The sequence below is a fragment of the Monopterus albus genome, unplaced genomic scaffold (genome assembly GCF_001952655.1).
Source record: "Monopterus albus unplaced genomic scaffold, M_albus_1.0 scaffold49.1, whole genome shotgun sequence".
Classification (NCBI taxonomy): domain Eukaryota; kingdom Metazoa; phylum Chordata; class Actinopteri; order Synbranchiformes; family Synbranchidae; genus Monopterus; species Monopterus albus.
In genome coordinates, this window is record NW_018127929.1 from 406,543 (window position 1) to 420,609 (window position 14,067).

General features: G+C 42.3%; 1 protein-coding gene across 1 annotated transcript in view; it reads right to left on the bottom strand.

Annotated features, from left to right (window-relative positions):
- Positions 1–769: 769 nt before the first annotated feature.
- The window catches only part of ctif (CBP80/20-dependent translation initiation factor), a 48,922-nt gene continuing 35,624 nt past the window's right edge, over positions 770–14,067 (bottom strand). The window contains exons 12-15 of the mRNA XM_020600838.1: positions 13,333–13,635; positions 10,537–10,692; positions 4,603–4,656; positions 770–3,567 (exon numbers count right to left, since the gene is read on the bottom strand). Coding sequence (XP_020456494.1) covers positions 3,346–3,567; positions 4,603–4,656; positions 10,537–10,692; positions 13,333–13,635 — 735 coding nt within the window. The 3' untranslated portion in view covers positions 770–3,345. The remainder of the gene's footprint in view (positions 3,568–4,602; positions 4,657–10,536; positions 10,693–13,332; positions 13,636–14,067) is intronic.

Sequence of the window (14,067 nt, forward strand, 5' to 3'; positions counted from 1 at the left end):
TCAGAAGATGGATCAATTTATTATCAATTTGCTAATTATCTGTCATTGATTATTTGATTTTAAGCACTTGCATAAAACAAGAAAGGAAAAACTTAAATTTGACTATTTTCATCTTAATATTGGCAAACATCTTGATTTTAGGATTTAGCTCCACATATGAATAGATGTGTGTGTGTGTGTGTGTGTGTGTGTGTGTGTGTGTTCTAAATTTAACAATTTCTCCTGTTTAGTTTTTTCTTTACACTGCATTTGCTACGAGTTGTTCTGTTAATGTATAGTATCTTCCTCATTGTGTTTAGCCAAAAGAAGCTTACACATCAAGGAAACGACAGAATAAGAAAACTAAGACTGTGTTTGATGGCAGATTTAAAGATTTTCACTCTGTCAGAAGCACATGAATATTCAAAGACGTGATTATGGAGAAGGATGTGGGAGAGTGCTGAAGGACGTCAAATGGGCTGTAGGCATGAGGGTCCTCGGCGGGGAGGTGACCTGGTGTTGAGAAACCCAGTCGAGCATGTGTCAGGGCTAACGCAGGCAAATCACAGTGCTGTTAAAATTCTTTTAATGCGTGACGACATAAAAGCAGACATGTAAATGAGGTGTTCAGTGTGTACATGTATGAACTGCTGCGTTGGCAAGATGAAGTCAGTCTGTCTGGAAAGGGGAAACTGTGTGTGCACCGCTGTGTTTCTGTTGTGCCTGCATAGCTTCATAACCATGTGACCGTGCTGTTGAGTAAACAGAAAACATACAAGCTTTTTTTTCCACATCTTGTTTTCCTGTTAGTTTATTTTTCAGCTGCTTAGAAAAACAAAACAAATGAGCTCACAGATAACCCACACATGCCATTTTACAGCTTGTCTGTAGTGGCAGGACCCTCGTTTTTCAAAATTTATGACAATATGCAAATGAAGGTGCGTCTCAGTGAATCATCAAGTCATGTGACCCAAGCAGCGGGGTCTAAGGGCACACGGGGTGGGGAGGCTCCAGTGCCACAGACAAGGGGGCAATCTCCGCCTGCCCCCATCTGCTGTGAGAGTACGCTGTTCTTTGCATAATGGAGACTGACCAGTGTTTTTCTTTTCTCATTTTCATGAACTAAACCAGTAATACCACACTCACACTCTTGCCAGCAAACTGGGAATCACAACAGTTTCAGATGTCTTGAAAACCCACCAGAAAGGGAACATTTTGTATATGTATATGAACTAAATATGATTTAAATAGAAACCTAGAAATAAAATAAAGATGATGAAAAACATTTTCCTAAGCTGACACATGCTTAACCAAAGGGCCGTGCCTTTAAATCACCATTCTCATCTAACTCATCTTCTGGGGTGTGATTTGACCACACAGGATCTTTTAATTCTTGATGCAAGATAAAATAAAAAAAAAAAAAAACAATATAAAAACACTAAAAACTGCCCACAGAGATTCAATTGGAAACTTAGTATGTATATGCATTTGCATATGTGTGTGTGTGTGTGTGTGTGTGACTACTCCCACAGACTGTTAGTTCCTACTGAAAATACATGGAAGGTCAACATCTAGCCAAACAGCCAGTCTTGTACCATCCCTGTTGCACTATCCCCCTTTGTTTCAATGTGTTTAATACTCTGTAAATATACTGTATGCAGATTACATATAGAACCCATATACAAATGGTGCGTGATTGGCTTGGTAGTTAAAATCATAGAACACAGGTTTGCTGGAATAAGGCCCACATATGAGAAGCTAATGAGGTCTTACAATGATTTTCTTCTTTTCATGACTATCACCTTCAATTACACAAGTTAACAGTAATTCTCCTCAAAAACAAAGCAGGATCTAATAGTCGATAGTAAACACTTGCAAAATGTCCACGGCAAAAAATGGCCTGAGAAGGAGAGAATTTGAAAGAAGCATTTTACTTCTTTTTTTGGATGTCATCATTTTTTTCTCCTCTTCAGATGTTTTTTGTCTTGAGCAGCACAACGCTGTGAATGGGTCCAGCTGTTTATGTGCTGCCACTGACCCTGCAGGTCCCGAAACAAGAGAACTCCTATAAAAATGGATAACCGATAAGGCCACTAGTCCATTAAAACATCCTAAGATCCTTCACTATGCTCAGCCCATCTCTCTCACCACTGAGAGTTTTAATATTAATACCACAAGCACTGAGTCAAACTTTTTTTTAAAGTAAATTACTTCAAACAGTGCAAAACAAATCAAACCTGTGCAATAAGGCCTACCATTATAATATGTTGTACATATAATTTAACATAAAAACAAGACTTCAGAAGGAAACAACAATAAGAAAAACAATAAATGCTTAAAAAAATACATCAATGATGTGGTTAACACAGCATGGACATGCACAGCTTAATATAGAAGAGACATTCCCCTGTAGGACAAAAACAAAAGAATTATCAGACGGCAGTCTCAATTTTAATGCTTTTAAATGCACCCCCCAACCCCCACACACAGAGACACACTTCTCTCTGGGTTGTGTTAGGAGTGTGTTGTCTCACAAGGGCTCAAGCAGCCATCTGCCACCCCACTCTAGCTAGCCTGATCCTTATCCTCAGCCCAGCCCAGCCTGGCCCAGCAGGCCCTCTGTCTCATCCCCACAAAAAGCCTTCCTACTGGATCATGGGTGGGGGAGAGTTGGGGACACAAAGGCAGGGAGGAGCTGTGGGAGCTCCACAGTGAGGCCCTTTGACCTGGTTCCCCGGCCCGGTGGGGCAGACGGCCATGACGGACAGCACTCCCTCTGCCTCCTCCTCTTTTATCAGCCACACAGAGCCCACAGGCTGACGGAGAGGCAGAGGAGAATGAGACAGAGAGAGGGGGAGGATGGTGGATCAAACGAGCACAATGAGGAGCCTGACACAGATTACCATGACCACCTCTGTCTCCCCTTCATCCATCTTTGGGTACGAATCTCTCTGTTCCCCATAGACTGCTGCCTTCTCCTCCTCTCCCCTGCGTGACCCCCTTCTCTTGTCTGTTCCCCTCTTTATCTCTCAGCCAGGGGAGCGACCAGACCCTGTGTGGCCAAGCTCGCCCCTAGTGGCCACAGATACGCTAGTGTTTTCTCACATCTGAGTCAAATAGGCTTTTCATTGTTTGTACAATCACATGGAGTCTAGTCTGGATGGATAGGCTGCCTGTGGTGGCTAGTGTGTGGTTGGTTTGTGGCAGTGGTCACTTATCTGGGAGGAAATATTGTAACATTTTAATAACCACATAAAGCTTTATTTATTTCGGCAAGATAGGGATGTCAATATTATATTCCTGTGTTATAGTAACACTAGAAGACATTTTTCCTAATGTCTTCTCTCCTCCTGGGGGGGCTGACACTTAGGCAGTGGTGGTGAGCTTTTGGATGGTTCGGTCATAGTACTGGGTGGTAAGAGCCTCCAGGGGGCTCCAGTGGTGGGCATGCAGCTCGATGACCTCCATGAGAAGAGAGCGGGTCAGCGGAGACTCAGCTGGACAAAGCATCTTGTCCCTGACGGCTGCTAGGAGCTCTGTCATCATCTCTGGGAGCTGTTCTTCCAGGAGACGCCCAGTGCTCTGTAACTGGTGGAGGGGAAGGAAAGGGGACAGAGGTTAGAGAAAGTGTCTTTGTTAGTGTCAGACAGCAGCAGTTCACACACCACACAACTGTGTGTGTGTGTGTGTGTGTGTGTGTCTGACACGTAATCAAGACTGTAAAGGCTGAAAACTCTCTTCTTTTACCTCCTTGTACCTTAATTTGTTTATTTTACAAAGCTGTGCACTCTTATACAATGACTCAAGTAAATCTATCTGTAATTCCTTCTTAAATTAAATTATTTTATTATTTGTATCCCTTAGGAGAGTAGAATAGGGCATAGATGGTCAGACCACAAGCTGCTTTAGAATAAAAAAAAAAAAAAGGAAGCAGTCCAGAACAACTGCTTGTGTTTGGTGTACTACATTTTGTCCTGATGTTTTACTGTATTTAATTATGTTTCTTGGCTCTTGGACAATTTTTAAATCTGCCTGTAGATTGAAAGAAGTATTGTGTGTGTATTTGCATGTCTATCTTTGCGAGGACCGATTTGAGTTTCAGACCTTGGGAATGAGAGGGTGTTTGCAAAGTGAGGGCATACTGGCCTGTTCTCCCTTCAGGACGGACCTTCAAAGGGCTGTTTGAGGGTTAAGCCTTTATTTACCCTGCATGAAATGACACAAGGGGGCTGTGCCGGTCAGACTGTGAAATACAATCTGGTAAATCTGGTTGGAGGAATGGATTTGAGTTTTTAAAGCTTCATAGACACCAAACACAGCACAGAGGTGCAAAGTTATCACGGCATCTTATCTTTTGTTGTGACAATCTGTGGTAAACAGCTGGCCATGTTACAAGGTAACGCACTAGGAATGTGTGTCTGGATGTATGTGCCCCATTCAAACGAATGAGAAGGGGTGCAATTTTTTTCACAGTAAAAGACAGTTTGAACACAGCCTAAGACTTGGTTTTAAGGTGTGTGTGTGTGTATATGGTGTGTGTGCGTGTGTGTGTGCAGCTGTCTGTGTGTGTGTGCGCGTGCGTGCGTGTGTGTGCAGCTGTCTGCTAATGTGTGTGGTCCATACCTCCATGGAACAGCAGAGGACTGAGTCTTCCTTAACGTCTGTGGACTCCAACAGCTATGGAGACAAGAACAGACACTGTCGATATACTGGGTCATTACAAAACAAAATAAAAGCCCAATTCAAATGTAGTAATATCAAATCCAGCACAGTGAGTTGGCAAAACCAAGCCAGGCTCGCAGATATATAAACATAAATATATGGATACAGGCCACATGGGGAAATGAAGCAAATACAAAGTGTTTCTGGTGTCATCACTTCAAAAGAGAAAGGAAAAAAGACCTACTTCTGACTGTAAATTAACATTAAATTAACAGTTTGGAAGAGAGCAAACCAGACTTTCATCCTGGCAAGCTAGCTAACCATCACACATTAAGGCTTGCTTTAAATGCACACACATACTGTGCACACACAGTGTAGCCAAAAGCAAACATTGGAGCTGGTAAACATGTTAGCTGGCTTTTCCCCCCATGTTGGCTTCATTCACAGACAGGCATACAACTGGCCCTTTGGCAGTTTCAAACACTGCAGGGAGGGATGGCGACAAAGGGAACTAGCTAGACAGAGAATCCCATGTTGGACTGTGGGCATTTAGTATCAGATTACAGCTTTAACACTCCTCTAGCTCTGAAGTTATTTTACTTCTCACAAGTGCGTTTTCAAAGTGCTGCTTTGATTAGCCTGAAGGAGAGAAGGAAGCACTGAGGGGTCGGGGGTGGAAGTACAGACCTGCTGCACAATGAGCAAAATAAGTCATAAATGCAGGGTGCAGGCACACCGTCAGAGAAAAAATATACGAGTGCTCTCATGCTATGAATACAAAGGAAATCTGTGTTAGGAAGCTGGACCGGTGATTGCACTGTGACTTAGAATCGATATCTTTAATAATAAGAATATATCAAATGATGAAAGGGGATCACTAGTAGTGCTGAGCATACAAAGAATGATCACCTGAATCTACAGCTCCCTTCAGCTTTACTGAGCTTTCTAGTAAGATTCACCTTGTTTGGCCCACAACTTCACTGCTCTTGTCGTGTCGCATTCAGTCACAGCTGGGATCTGTTTTTAGCAATTGGTAGAGACCAAAAATAGAGCTAAAAGAGAGTGAATAATGACCTGGCATTTTCCAGGTGCTCAGAAACAATACTTTACATACATTTTCTCAGTCTCCTGTGTGCAAAGCAGTTGTGTGCTAACGTTTGTCAAGCAAACTTGAAACGTAATGTCAAAGCTGTGTGCACAACTTGTTCTTGCTGCCCTGAAAAGCCAAAACAAGCAGGTGTTGCAGGTTAAAGCAAGAGGATCAAACTGAGTAATGGCAAGTATTTTAGTTTTTCAGTTGGCAGAGTATAGAGGTGCTTTCAGTCCCCAGCCAACTGAGCCTACCTTCTGCTTGCATACAAGCCAACCATACAAGTCTGATGGGGTTTCATGTAACACATCACTCCATGCACAGACTGCAGCGTGATTAGAGATGAGCCCGATCTGATCCTATATCAGTATTGGGCCCGATATTGACACCATTCACTTGTTGGATTTTGGACGGACAAGGCCGATCCACTTACCGATCTGTATTCCAGTCTGCAGCTTGAGCTGTACCACAAACCCACTGTTACCTAACGTGAGATGCGTCACTGATCCAGATTCTCTTCCACATCTTACCATAAACCCGCGGCATCTTCAGTCGATAACTGACTGAGCAAATAACATTAGCTGTTGGTTTGACTAATTTGTTTGGACATATTTTAGTCTGAAAATGCTGAAAAGCATTTCTGTCGAATGATTGAAGTATTTGTTGTGTTGTACAATACAACCAATTTAATCAAGAATCAGGAGTTCAAGTTCCAGCCAGCAGACAAGAAGACACCACCAGGCAACAGACTCTCACTGGTACTTTCCAGAAACACATAAACATCCAGCAGACAACCCAAAGGCTAAAGGGACTACAGAGAAGTTGCTCAACATCATTATACTAGATGACCAACCATTATCTCTAATGGAAAAGGTCGTATTTCGCAGCCTGTTGGAGCACTTACAGCCCAGGTATAATCTGCCATCCAGAAAATATCCCCTCTATTCATTTTCCACTTTTCTGGACTCCTGATACAAAGACAGGTGAGACAGATTTCTTGTATTAAATAATAAATAATTTCTAGCCCAAAAGTGGAGATTTGTAAATGTGAAGTAATTTGGAGAAGTGTGTCCTTGGCCTCTGACCATCTAGTGGTTGCACTTCTCCATCATTACTTATATTTTGTTTATTGGTGTTTGCTTTATTCCAATGAAAGAGCTCTTGTATCGGCAGCTGTGTCTCGGGGTCAGATCGGAACTGAAAAAATGTGGATCGGTCCAGCACTGACTTAAATCAGTGCTCTAAGAAAAACAGTCATGGAGAAAATGTCTGTATCATCACAACAGCAAAAAAAAAAAGAAACAAATCACCACCATCTGATCCTCATTCAGTACGATCTTTCCACATTGTAATCTTAATGTTATTCCACCATTAATGGCATTCATTCAGTATGCACAGACAGGTGTGTGGCTTTTTGATGTGGGAACTCTAGTCTCATCATTGCCAGAGTACGAGAACCGTGTGACAGGCAGGTCTAGCTCATAACGAGTTCTCCAGGGAGTCGAGGGTAAAGCTTTTCCCAATGCGTTTTAAATGGCCACAACTGCTAGTCTGTATCTGTCATCAGCTCTCCCGTCCAGTGCAATAGCTTTTTTTCATCTGTTTGAGAAAAATATACATTTAAATGTTCTGCTGAGGGTTTATCTGTCTTTCAGTTTGGCTTCACTACTCAAACACATGTATGTTTGTGTGAGCTGAATGACTGCTGACAGAAAAAGGAGAGGATGTATGAGCGCTGAGAGAGAAACATGTTTGCAGAACTTCTTTTGGTTACATTACACAGCATTACTCAACTGATGTAGCATGACTGTATGTAAGCAACCACTTAAAGCCGATAGACAAAACGGCAAGTAAATATTACTCCTAGTTGTTTGCTGCTCTGAATATCAAGGTACAGATTAGTAAAGCAGACGGACATACACATGATCACTGTTTTAATAGCTATTGTCACCAGCAGACGCAGTGTATGTGCATGCTTTCTGTGGTGTGGACTTGCAAACCAGTATGCGGTTATAGCTTTAACAAAAGTTGATTTCACCTGTTAATTCAACTGCCCTCCTGCGTGCCTTCTGAATTCATTAGGGCTGTCCAGAACCAAAGAAAGATGTCTTAGTTCCTTTTATCTTTGTTAAGAAAAGGTTTTATTAAGAATCCAGTTTTTCAATCTTGCCCATGCAAAATAGCACAGGCAATGTTTTGCATATTTTTATACCACGGTCTGGGCAAAAATTCACTGATCTGATCTGCCAGAGTAGGTGTATTTAAACTGTTTAATGAACAAGCTGTTTGGATCAGTCACTGTTCTAAATTTATACACTTGCCACAAAGTTTCTTAACAACCAGTGTAACTACAGCAACGTTCGGAAGCAGTAGCCAAATAAACAAGTAAAAGAAAAGAAAACTTTGCATCACAAACTTGATATAGGGAAGCTAGAGCTGGGCGATGTGACCAAAAATAGTAATATTCAGTTTCTTCATATTGATAATTATTGATATAAATGTTTACCACTGATCTTTTTTTGCCATGCTGTGTCTGATCATACTGAGAGAAAGGCAGACAGCGGGAGCTCTGAATTCAACAAAGTTCTGCAGTAAAATCCAGTTTATTAAAACTTCCACAGTCCACTTTGTGTTAGCTTCCGTTTTACTCGTACTGTGGACGGGCTTATTTTAAATACGAGGAGGCACTGCTGCATCCAGCAACTCCAGCCGGCTACTTTCCCCCGTCTTCCAGTCTACACTTCTAGAAACCTGGTTACATATATACATGGCAGACTAAATGCTAATGTACCTTGGGAAATCAGATTTTTCTATTTCCCCAGCCCCGATTACAGACACACAGTTTCTTGTTTACATGACAGTTAGAAAATCAGCTGACCAGAGAAAGCTGTTTGTAACACAGCATTCAAAGCACACTAAATGTGTTTTGGTGAGAAACACGATGTAACTTGTTTGTTTACTCTACAGGGTACCTTTTTAATTTGACGTTACAGGGTATATACACTTTATTATTGAATCCTAAACAAATTAGAAAAAGGTCTGTAATGGTCCGCAAAGCAGACAAAGTTAGCAACTAGCTAGTGAGAGCATTATAGTGGAGCACTTTGTGGCTTAAGGTCCAGATGTTTCCCTCAGGAGTTGGCAGAGATTAAAGAAGGAGCTAAAAGAGACTGAATATTGGATTTATTGACCAGGTGGCCATAAATTTGACTCCAAATGAATGTTAACGGTGTTCTGTGCCTGCTGAAAGTGTAACAACCAGTCACCACGTGGCAGCAACAGGTCTATTTAGTAGTATAGTAGTAGTATTGGTAGCTGTCAGAGGTGGACTTACTTACAGTAAGTGCAGTAGGAAGTGGTATTTGGGAAATTTGGTTAGGTACATAGTGTTACATGGTCTGAAAGGTTTGGGAACCTCTACTTGAATGTGCAGCCTTAGTCAGTGATCATCCAATATATTGCATTTGTAAATGCATTTTTAAAGCCACTATTTTGTGTGAGACACTTCCACTTTCATAAGGTCATTAATGGATCAGATCACCACTTAATAACTTCCTCTGTCTATACATATAGTTGTCATGTAAACACACTAACACACCTCTGTTACCTAATCCAGTTCTACAGGCTCCAAAAGACACATCCTGCAAAATGCACAGCCATACACACATGCAGGTACATATGTCTGCATATGTAAACATACAGAGCAACACACACAGGCAAGCGCACATTACGGCACATAAGTTGTAGATGGAATCTGACAACAACATGTTACAACAGCAGATGGATAAAAATCAGGGACAAGGGCTCTGGGAAATCGAGACAGATGAGCCCACCAATACGCACACATTCAGTTCAACACAATAGAGATATTTTGACATCATTCACAGATGTTCTGACACTGCTGATGCTGGAATATGGAGGTGCGTTTGTACGTCTGACTGGTTTCTCCACACCCTTGGTCATATTGGCGAGCCTTTTAACACACTGAGATAATGCCCTGGGCATGCACTCAGACAGGGTGTGGATGACATTATAGTTGTGTGTGATTGCTGTTTGTTAGTGAGTTGCAGGGTGTGAGCTGAGTGTCAGACTGGCAGAGGTGTGGACGTGGGTGGGAAAACTACATGACACATGCCTCAACCCTGCCATTATTTTTTTTTTCTGTACTGCTCACACTAAAAATTTGAAATATTTTTTATTGCTAGATTGTGTCATTTCCCTTTTCTCTTCTATCTGTCATGGCAGGAGGAACTTCCTCTGCACTAACTGTCAACCTGACCACAGTCTCCCCTGCTTCCTCTCGCATCCCCCCTAACTCGTTTCCCCTTTCAGTCTCTTGTTAACCACTTCTGTATCAGTGTGTCTGCTGTGGCTGGTCTTAGTGTCTACCATGGCGACCAGCAGAGTGTGTTTAACAGCGTGACAGCTGATGAGAACTGAACCCAGGGTTTCCTGGAACTGATAGTGCCCTGACTGTGTTTGCACCACTAGCCAAACCCTGCTGTGGTGTCTTGGGTCTAGACTTGGTCTGCCCCAAAACAGGAACCTCTGGCTTAGTGCATGTATTGATCTAAACAGACGAGATACACAAATGCAGCTAAACTGTTTGTGTCTTGGGTCTAGACTTGGTCTGCCCAAAAACAGGAACCTCTGGCTTAGTGCACATATTGATCTAAACAGATGAGATACACAAATGCAGCTAAACACTTACTTTCCTAGAACACACTGATGGGGTCGATGAGCTGGCTATTGATATATTTACTTGATTTAAAAGACAGCAAAAAGGTGTAGATCTGGATACAGACCTCTTGTAGGCAGGTGTAGATGGGACACACCAGCACCCTGAACGGCTCCCCGGAGCTGCTCCTCATGGTACCAAACACCTCACACAGGAAGGTGATGAAACCCAGCCACCTCTCCACATCTGACTGCTGGAGTTCCTCACGACAAGAGAAGTCCCTCTGTGGGAAGGTGGAGATGAGGCAGAAAGAGAACGATACAAAGACAGGTGCAGATTTACTTTGGGAATGCTAGCTTTTGTAAATGTGTAATACAAGTTCTAAGTAGGAGGCAAAGTAGGTGGATATTCAAGTGTTTCAAAAATTCATCAGTAGTGGAGGTAATCATTAACATCTCTCTCTCTCTGATGGGAGATTTTGTAGGTGGCACACATATTAACCTCGCAGCTTAAAGCACTTTTAAATCCGAAAAAGCACCCATTAAACAAATTCATGAAAATCTGCCAGAAGTACAGGAGAGTATGTTAATTTGGTTTGAAAGTGAACTGTGTCAGTGCTGTAAGAGTGCTGAGGTTAATACCAGTTAATGCTTAATGTGCACTTGTAAAGATGTAACATGGCAGGTTAAACATAAACTTTATTATCAGTCAGAGCAACTCACTCTGCTTCACATATTTTTCCAGAGTGAACTGAAGTGCAGTGAAAGCGCACTTAGTAGAGCGGCTTGTATTCTCACAGCATTGTACAACTACAGTGACAGCCTGCTTGTGCACAGACACACACACAGATTATGCAGCCTTGAAAGGGCCCGACAAAAAAACTCACTCACGCTGTCAAAAACAAACATACCACACACACTCAAAAACAGAAACATGCACACACCTCTCGTACACCTCCGAGGACATCGACATGGAATTTGACACTTAAACAACAAGCCAGCAAAAGGGGGTGATGCACACGTTTAGCAATGAAGCACAAAAAGCTGACTGAAGCGTAAGAAACAGAAGAGACTTGAGTAAGAAAACATGATGAACAACAGCACTTGCAAAAACAAAAAAGTGACCACTCTTCCCAGGCATCTTAAATAAAGTCTGGCTATGTTTAACTAAAGCAACAACAAACACTATAGCCTGTCATTTAATGAGCAGTGCAGTCGGGCACTAATTGCCCCCTTACTGAGATCCAGGGGTCTGGAAGCAGCATCATTAATGACAGCCTTTTTGAGCCCGCTTATGACATTTAAAAAGTTTTAAAGCAGAAAAGGTAAAATGTCAAAGACAAGCAGGGGGTCCAATCTGGCTGAGAAGTGGGAATTAGAGAGAAATAAAAGAGAAGTGACCACACAGCTGTGATACCTGGAGGGATAAATATAGAGAGAAGAGGATGAAAGGATTAAGGCAGAATTCACTACTGCTCAACTCAACATCTAAAGAACAAGCCATTTAAATGGAAAAACAAAAAAATAGAAGAGAGGAGAAAAGAGAATGTAGCCAAAAAGAGAATCAGCAGGAGAAGGAGAGAGAGTGGGAGTGAAGGAGGGATAGGCAGCAGGTGGGTTAACATTTAGAGCTTGAATGTCATCTGAAGGCAGCGTGTGCATCTTGTTTGCCTACTTTTAGACTGTCTGCCACTCTGGCGAGGTTGTCTGGCACTCAGTATGGTGCGAGGGATGAAAGGGATGAGTGTGGAGAGAGAGAGAGAGAGATGGAAGTGTGCATGTAGAGGTAGCAAGGCACTGGCCTGTGTCATTCTGGGTGAAGGAAGGCAATATGATGGCGGAGCATAGGAACAGAGAGCTCATGAGGGACAGGGAGGGGTAGCGAGCAGGAGCGAGGTGCAGTGTGATTTATAATGGCTGAGAGGATGTTTTCATCAAGGGTGCAAGACTGGAACTGTGCAGTTAAGTGAAGAAATGGAGGGTGAAGGAGGGGACAGGCCTCTCTCCCCCTGACTGTTTAGATGAGCTACTTTGCCCACTGACATTTACAACATATCACACACTTGGCTTCCACCTAAATGTGCTTTCTTGTAAAAGTAAGGTTGAGCTGAACTGCCTTTATTTCCCCCCCCTGTCAAAACTGTTTTCTAATTAACGGACATTAATAAGATCTACTGAGACTGAAGTAGTCAAATCAGTGTTTATTATTATTATTTTTTTATTGTAGAGTAGCTGCTCTGTCAGCTCTTTATCGAGACGACCGCTCACAGCACAGTTAGTAGCCAGTCTCACACAGCAAAGCAGTGTTGGAAAAAATACTCTGGTAGTAGAAAATGGAAATACCACAATGTAAAAGTAAAACTCTCTGTTAGAAGTATCAAAGCCCTGTATTCAAAACTGTACTCTAGTAAAAGCACATATTGATTACCAGCTCAATTTCAGTAAATGTAATGTTATCGAACATTAAAAGTGGTCATTATGTACATTTTGTACTGTATGTAAAATCCTAGTAACTATGTAGACGTTTGATAAAAGTGGTGGAGTAAAAGCCAAAAGGAGCTTAAAATGGGTTATGTCAGTGGTGCGAGGGACAAAAAGGATGAGCACAAACAACCTCAAAATTGTACTTAAATAAGTAAATGTACTTACTTTCCACCCCTGCAACAATGATATTTAGTAGACCCCAGTGATACTGAATATTTAAAAACAATACTGAAACAGATCTTCCTTATTTGAATAAGAGGAAACGTAGTGATGTTTATTTTAAAAAATCAAAGTAGCACACCAGATCTATGAATTAACAAGACTGTTAAACTAAGACACAGAGGAAGATACTGAAGAAGAGATACATAGAGCTTGAAGCAGCAGGGGGTGCTCCCCATTGCTGCGCCTGGAATTAACCGATTCCCTCCCAGCACTCTCACCTGCAGCATATTGAGGAGCAGTGACCTGAACTTGGTGCCCTCCACCATGAACAGCGCCATCTTGTCACAGAGCTTGGCGGCTGTGGCAGCGAAGCTCCTGTCTGACACGGCCTTGGAGTAGACTGTGCTGACCACCTGAACCAGGGCTTCCTCAGATTGCGCCAAGCACTGTGTCTCCTCCAGGAACGAGGCCAGCTGCTGCTCCACCCCAGTGCTGTTGCTCCTCATGCTGTTGAGAAGGTCCAGTAAGCGATCCATGCTCTGCGAGCTGGAGCCTGATGATGCCTCAACACATGCCTCTTCCTGAGGCAGGAGACAAGATAGGACATTAGTTATGTGACAATATTCAGTTTCAACATAGCTTTGAATACAACTTTGGAAAAAGGCATCACATCCACCGACACCACCAGCCACTGAATGGAAGAGTGTGTCCAAACTTTAGACTGGTGGCGTATTATGACAGTTGATGAAGCAAGTGAATTAAGCCTATTACTCTAAACAATAATTTAAATGGTTTTCAAAGTCATTGAGCTGCTTTTACAGTCTTTCCAAGTACTTCCTGGCATACCAAGTCCCTGTCGTTGTGAATCACCGTATGCACCGGCATGGCAAATGACACTCATTGAGCTTTCGTGTCAATAGTATGTGACATCATCAGCATGACAAGGATCCCAATGAGTGGCTTGTTACATGGAAGCAACACAGTCAATCAAACATTTTATGATATATTTTACA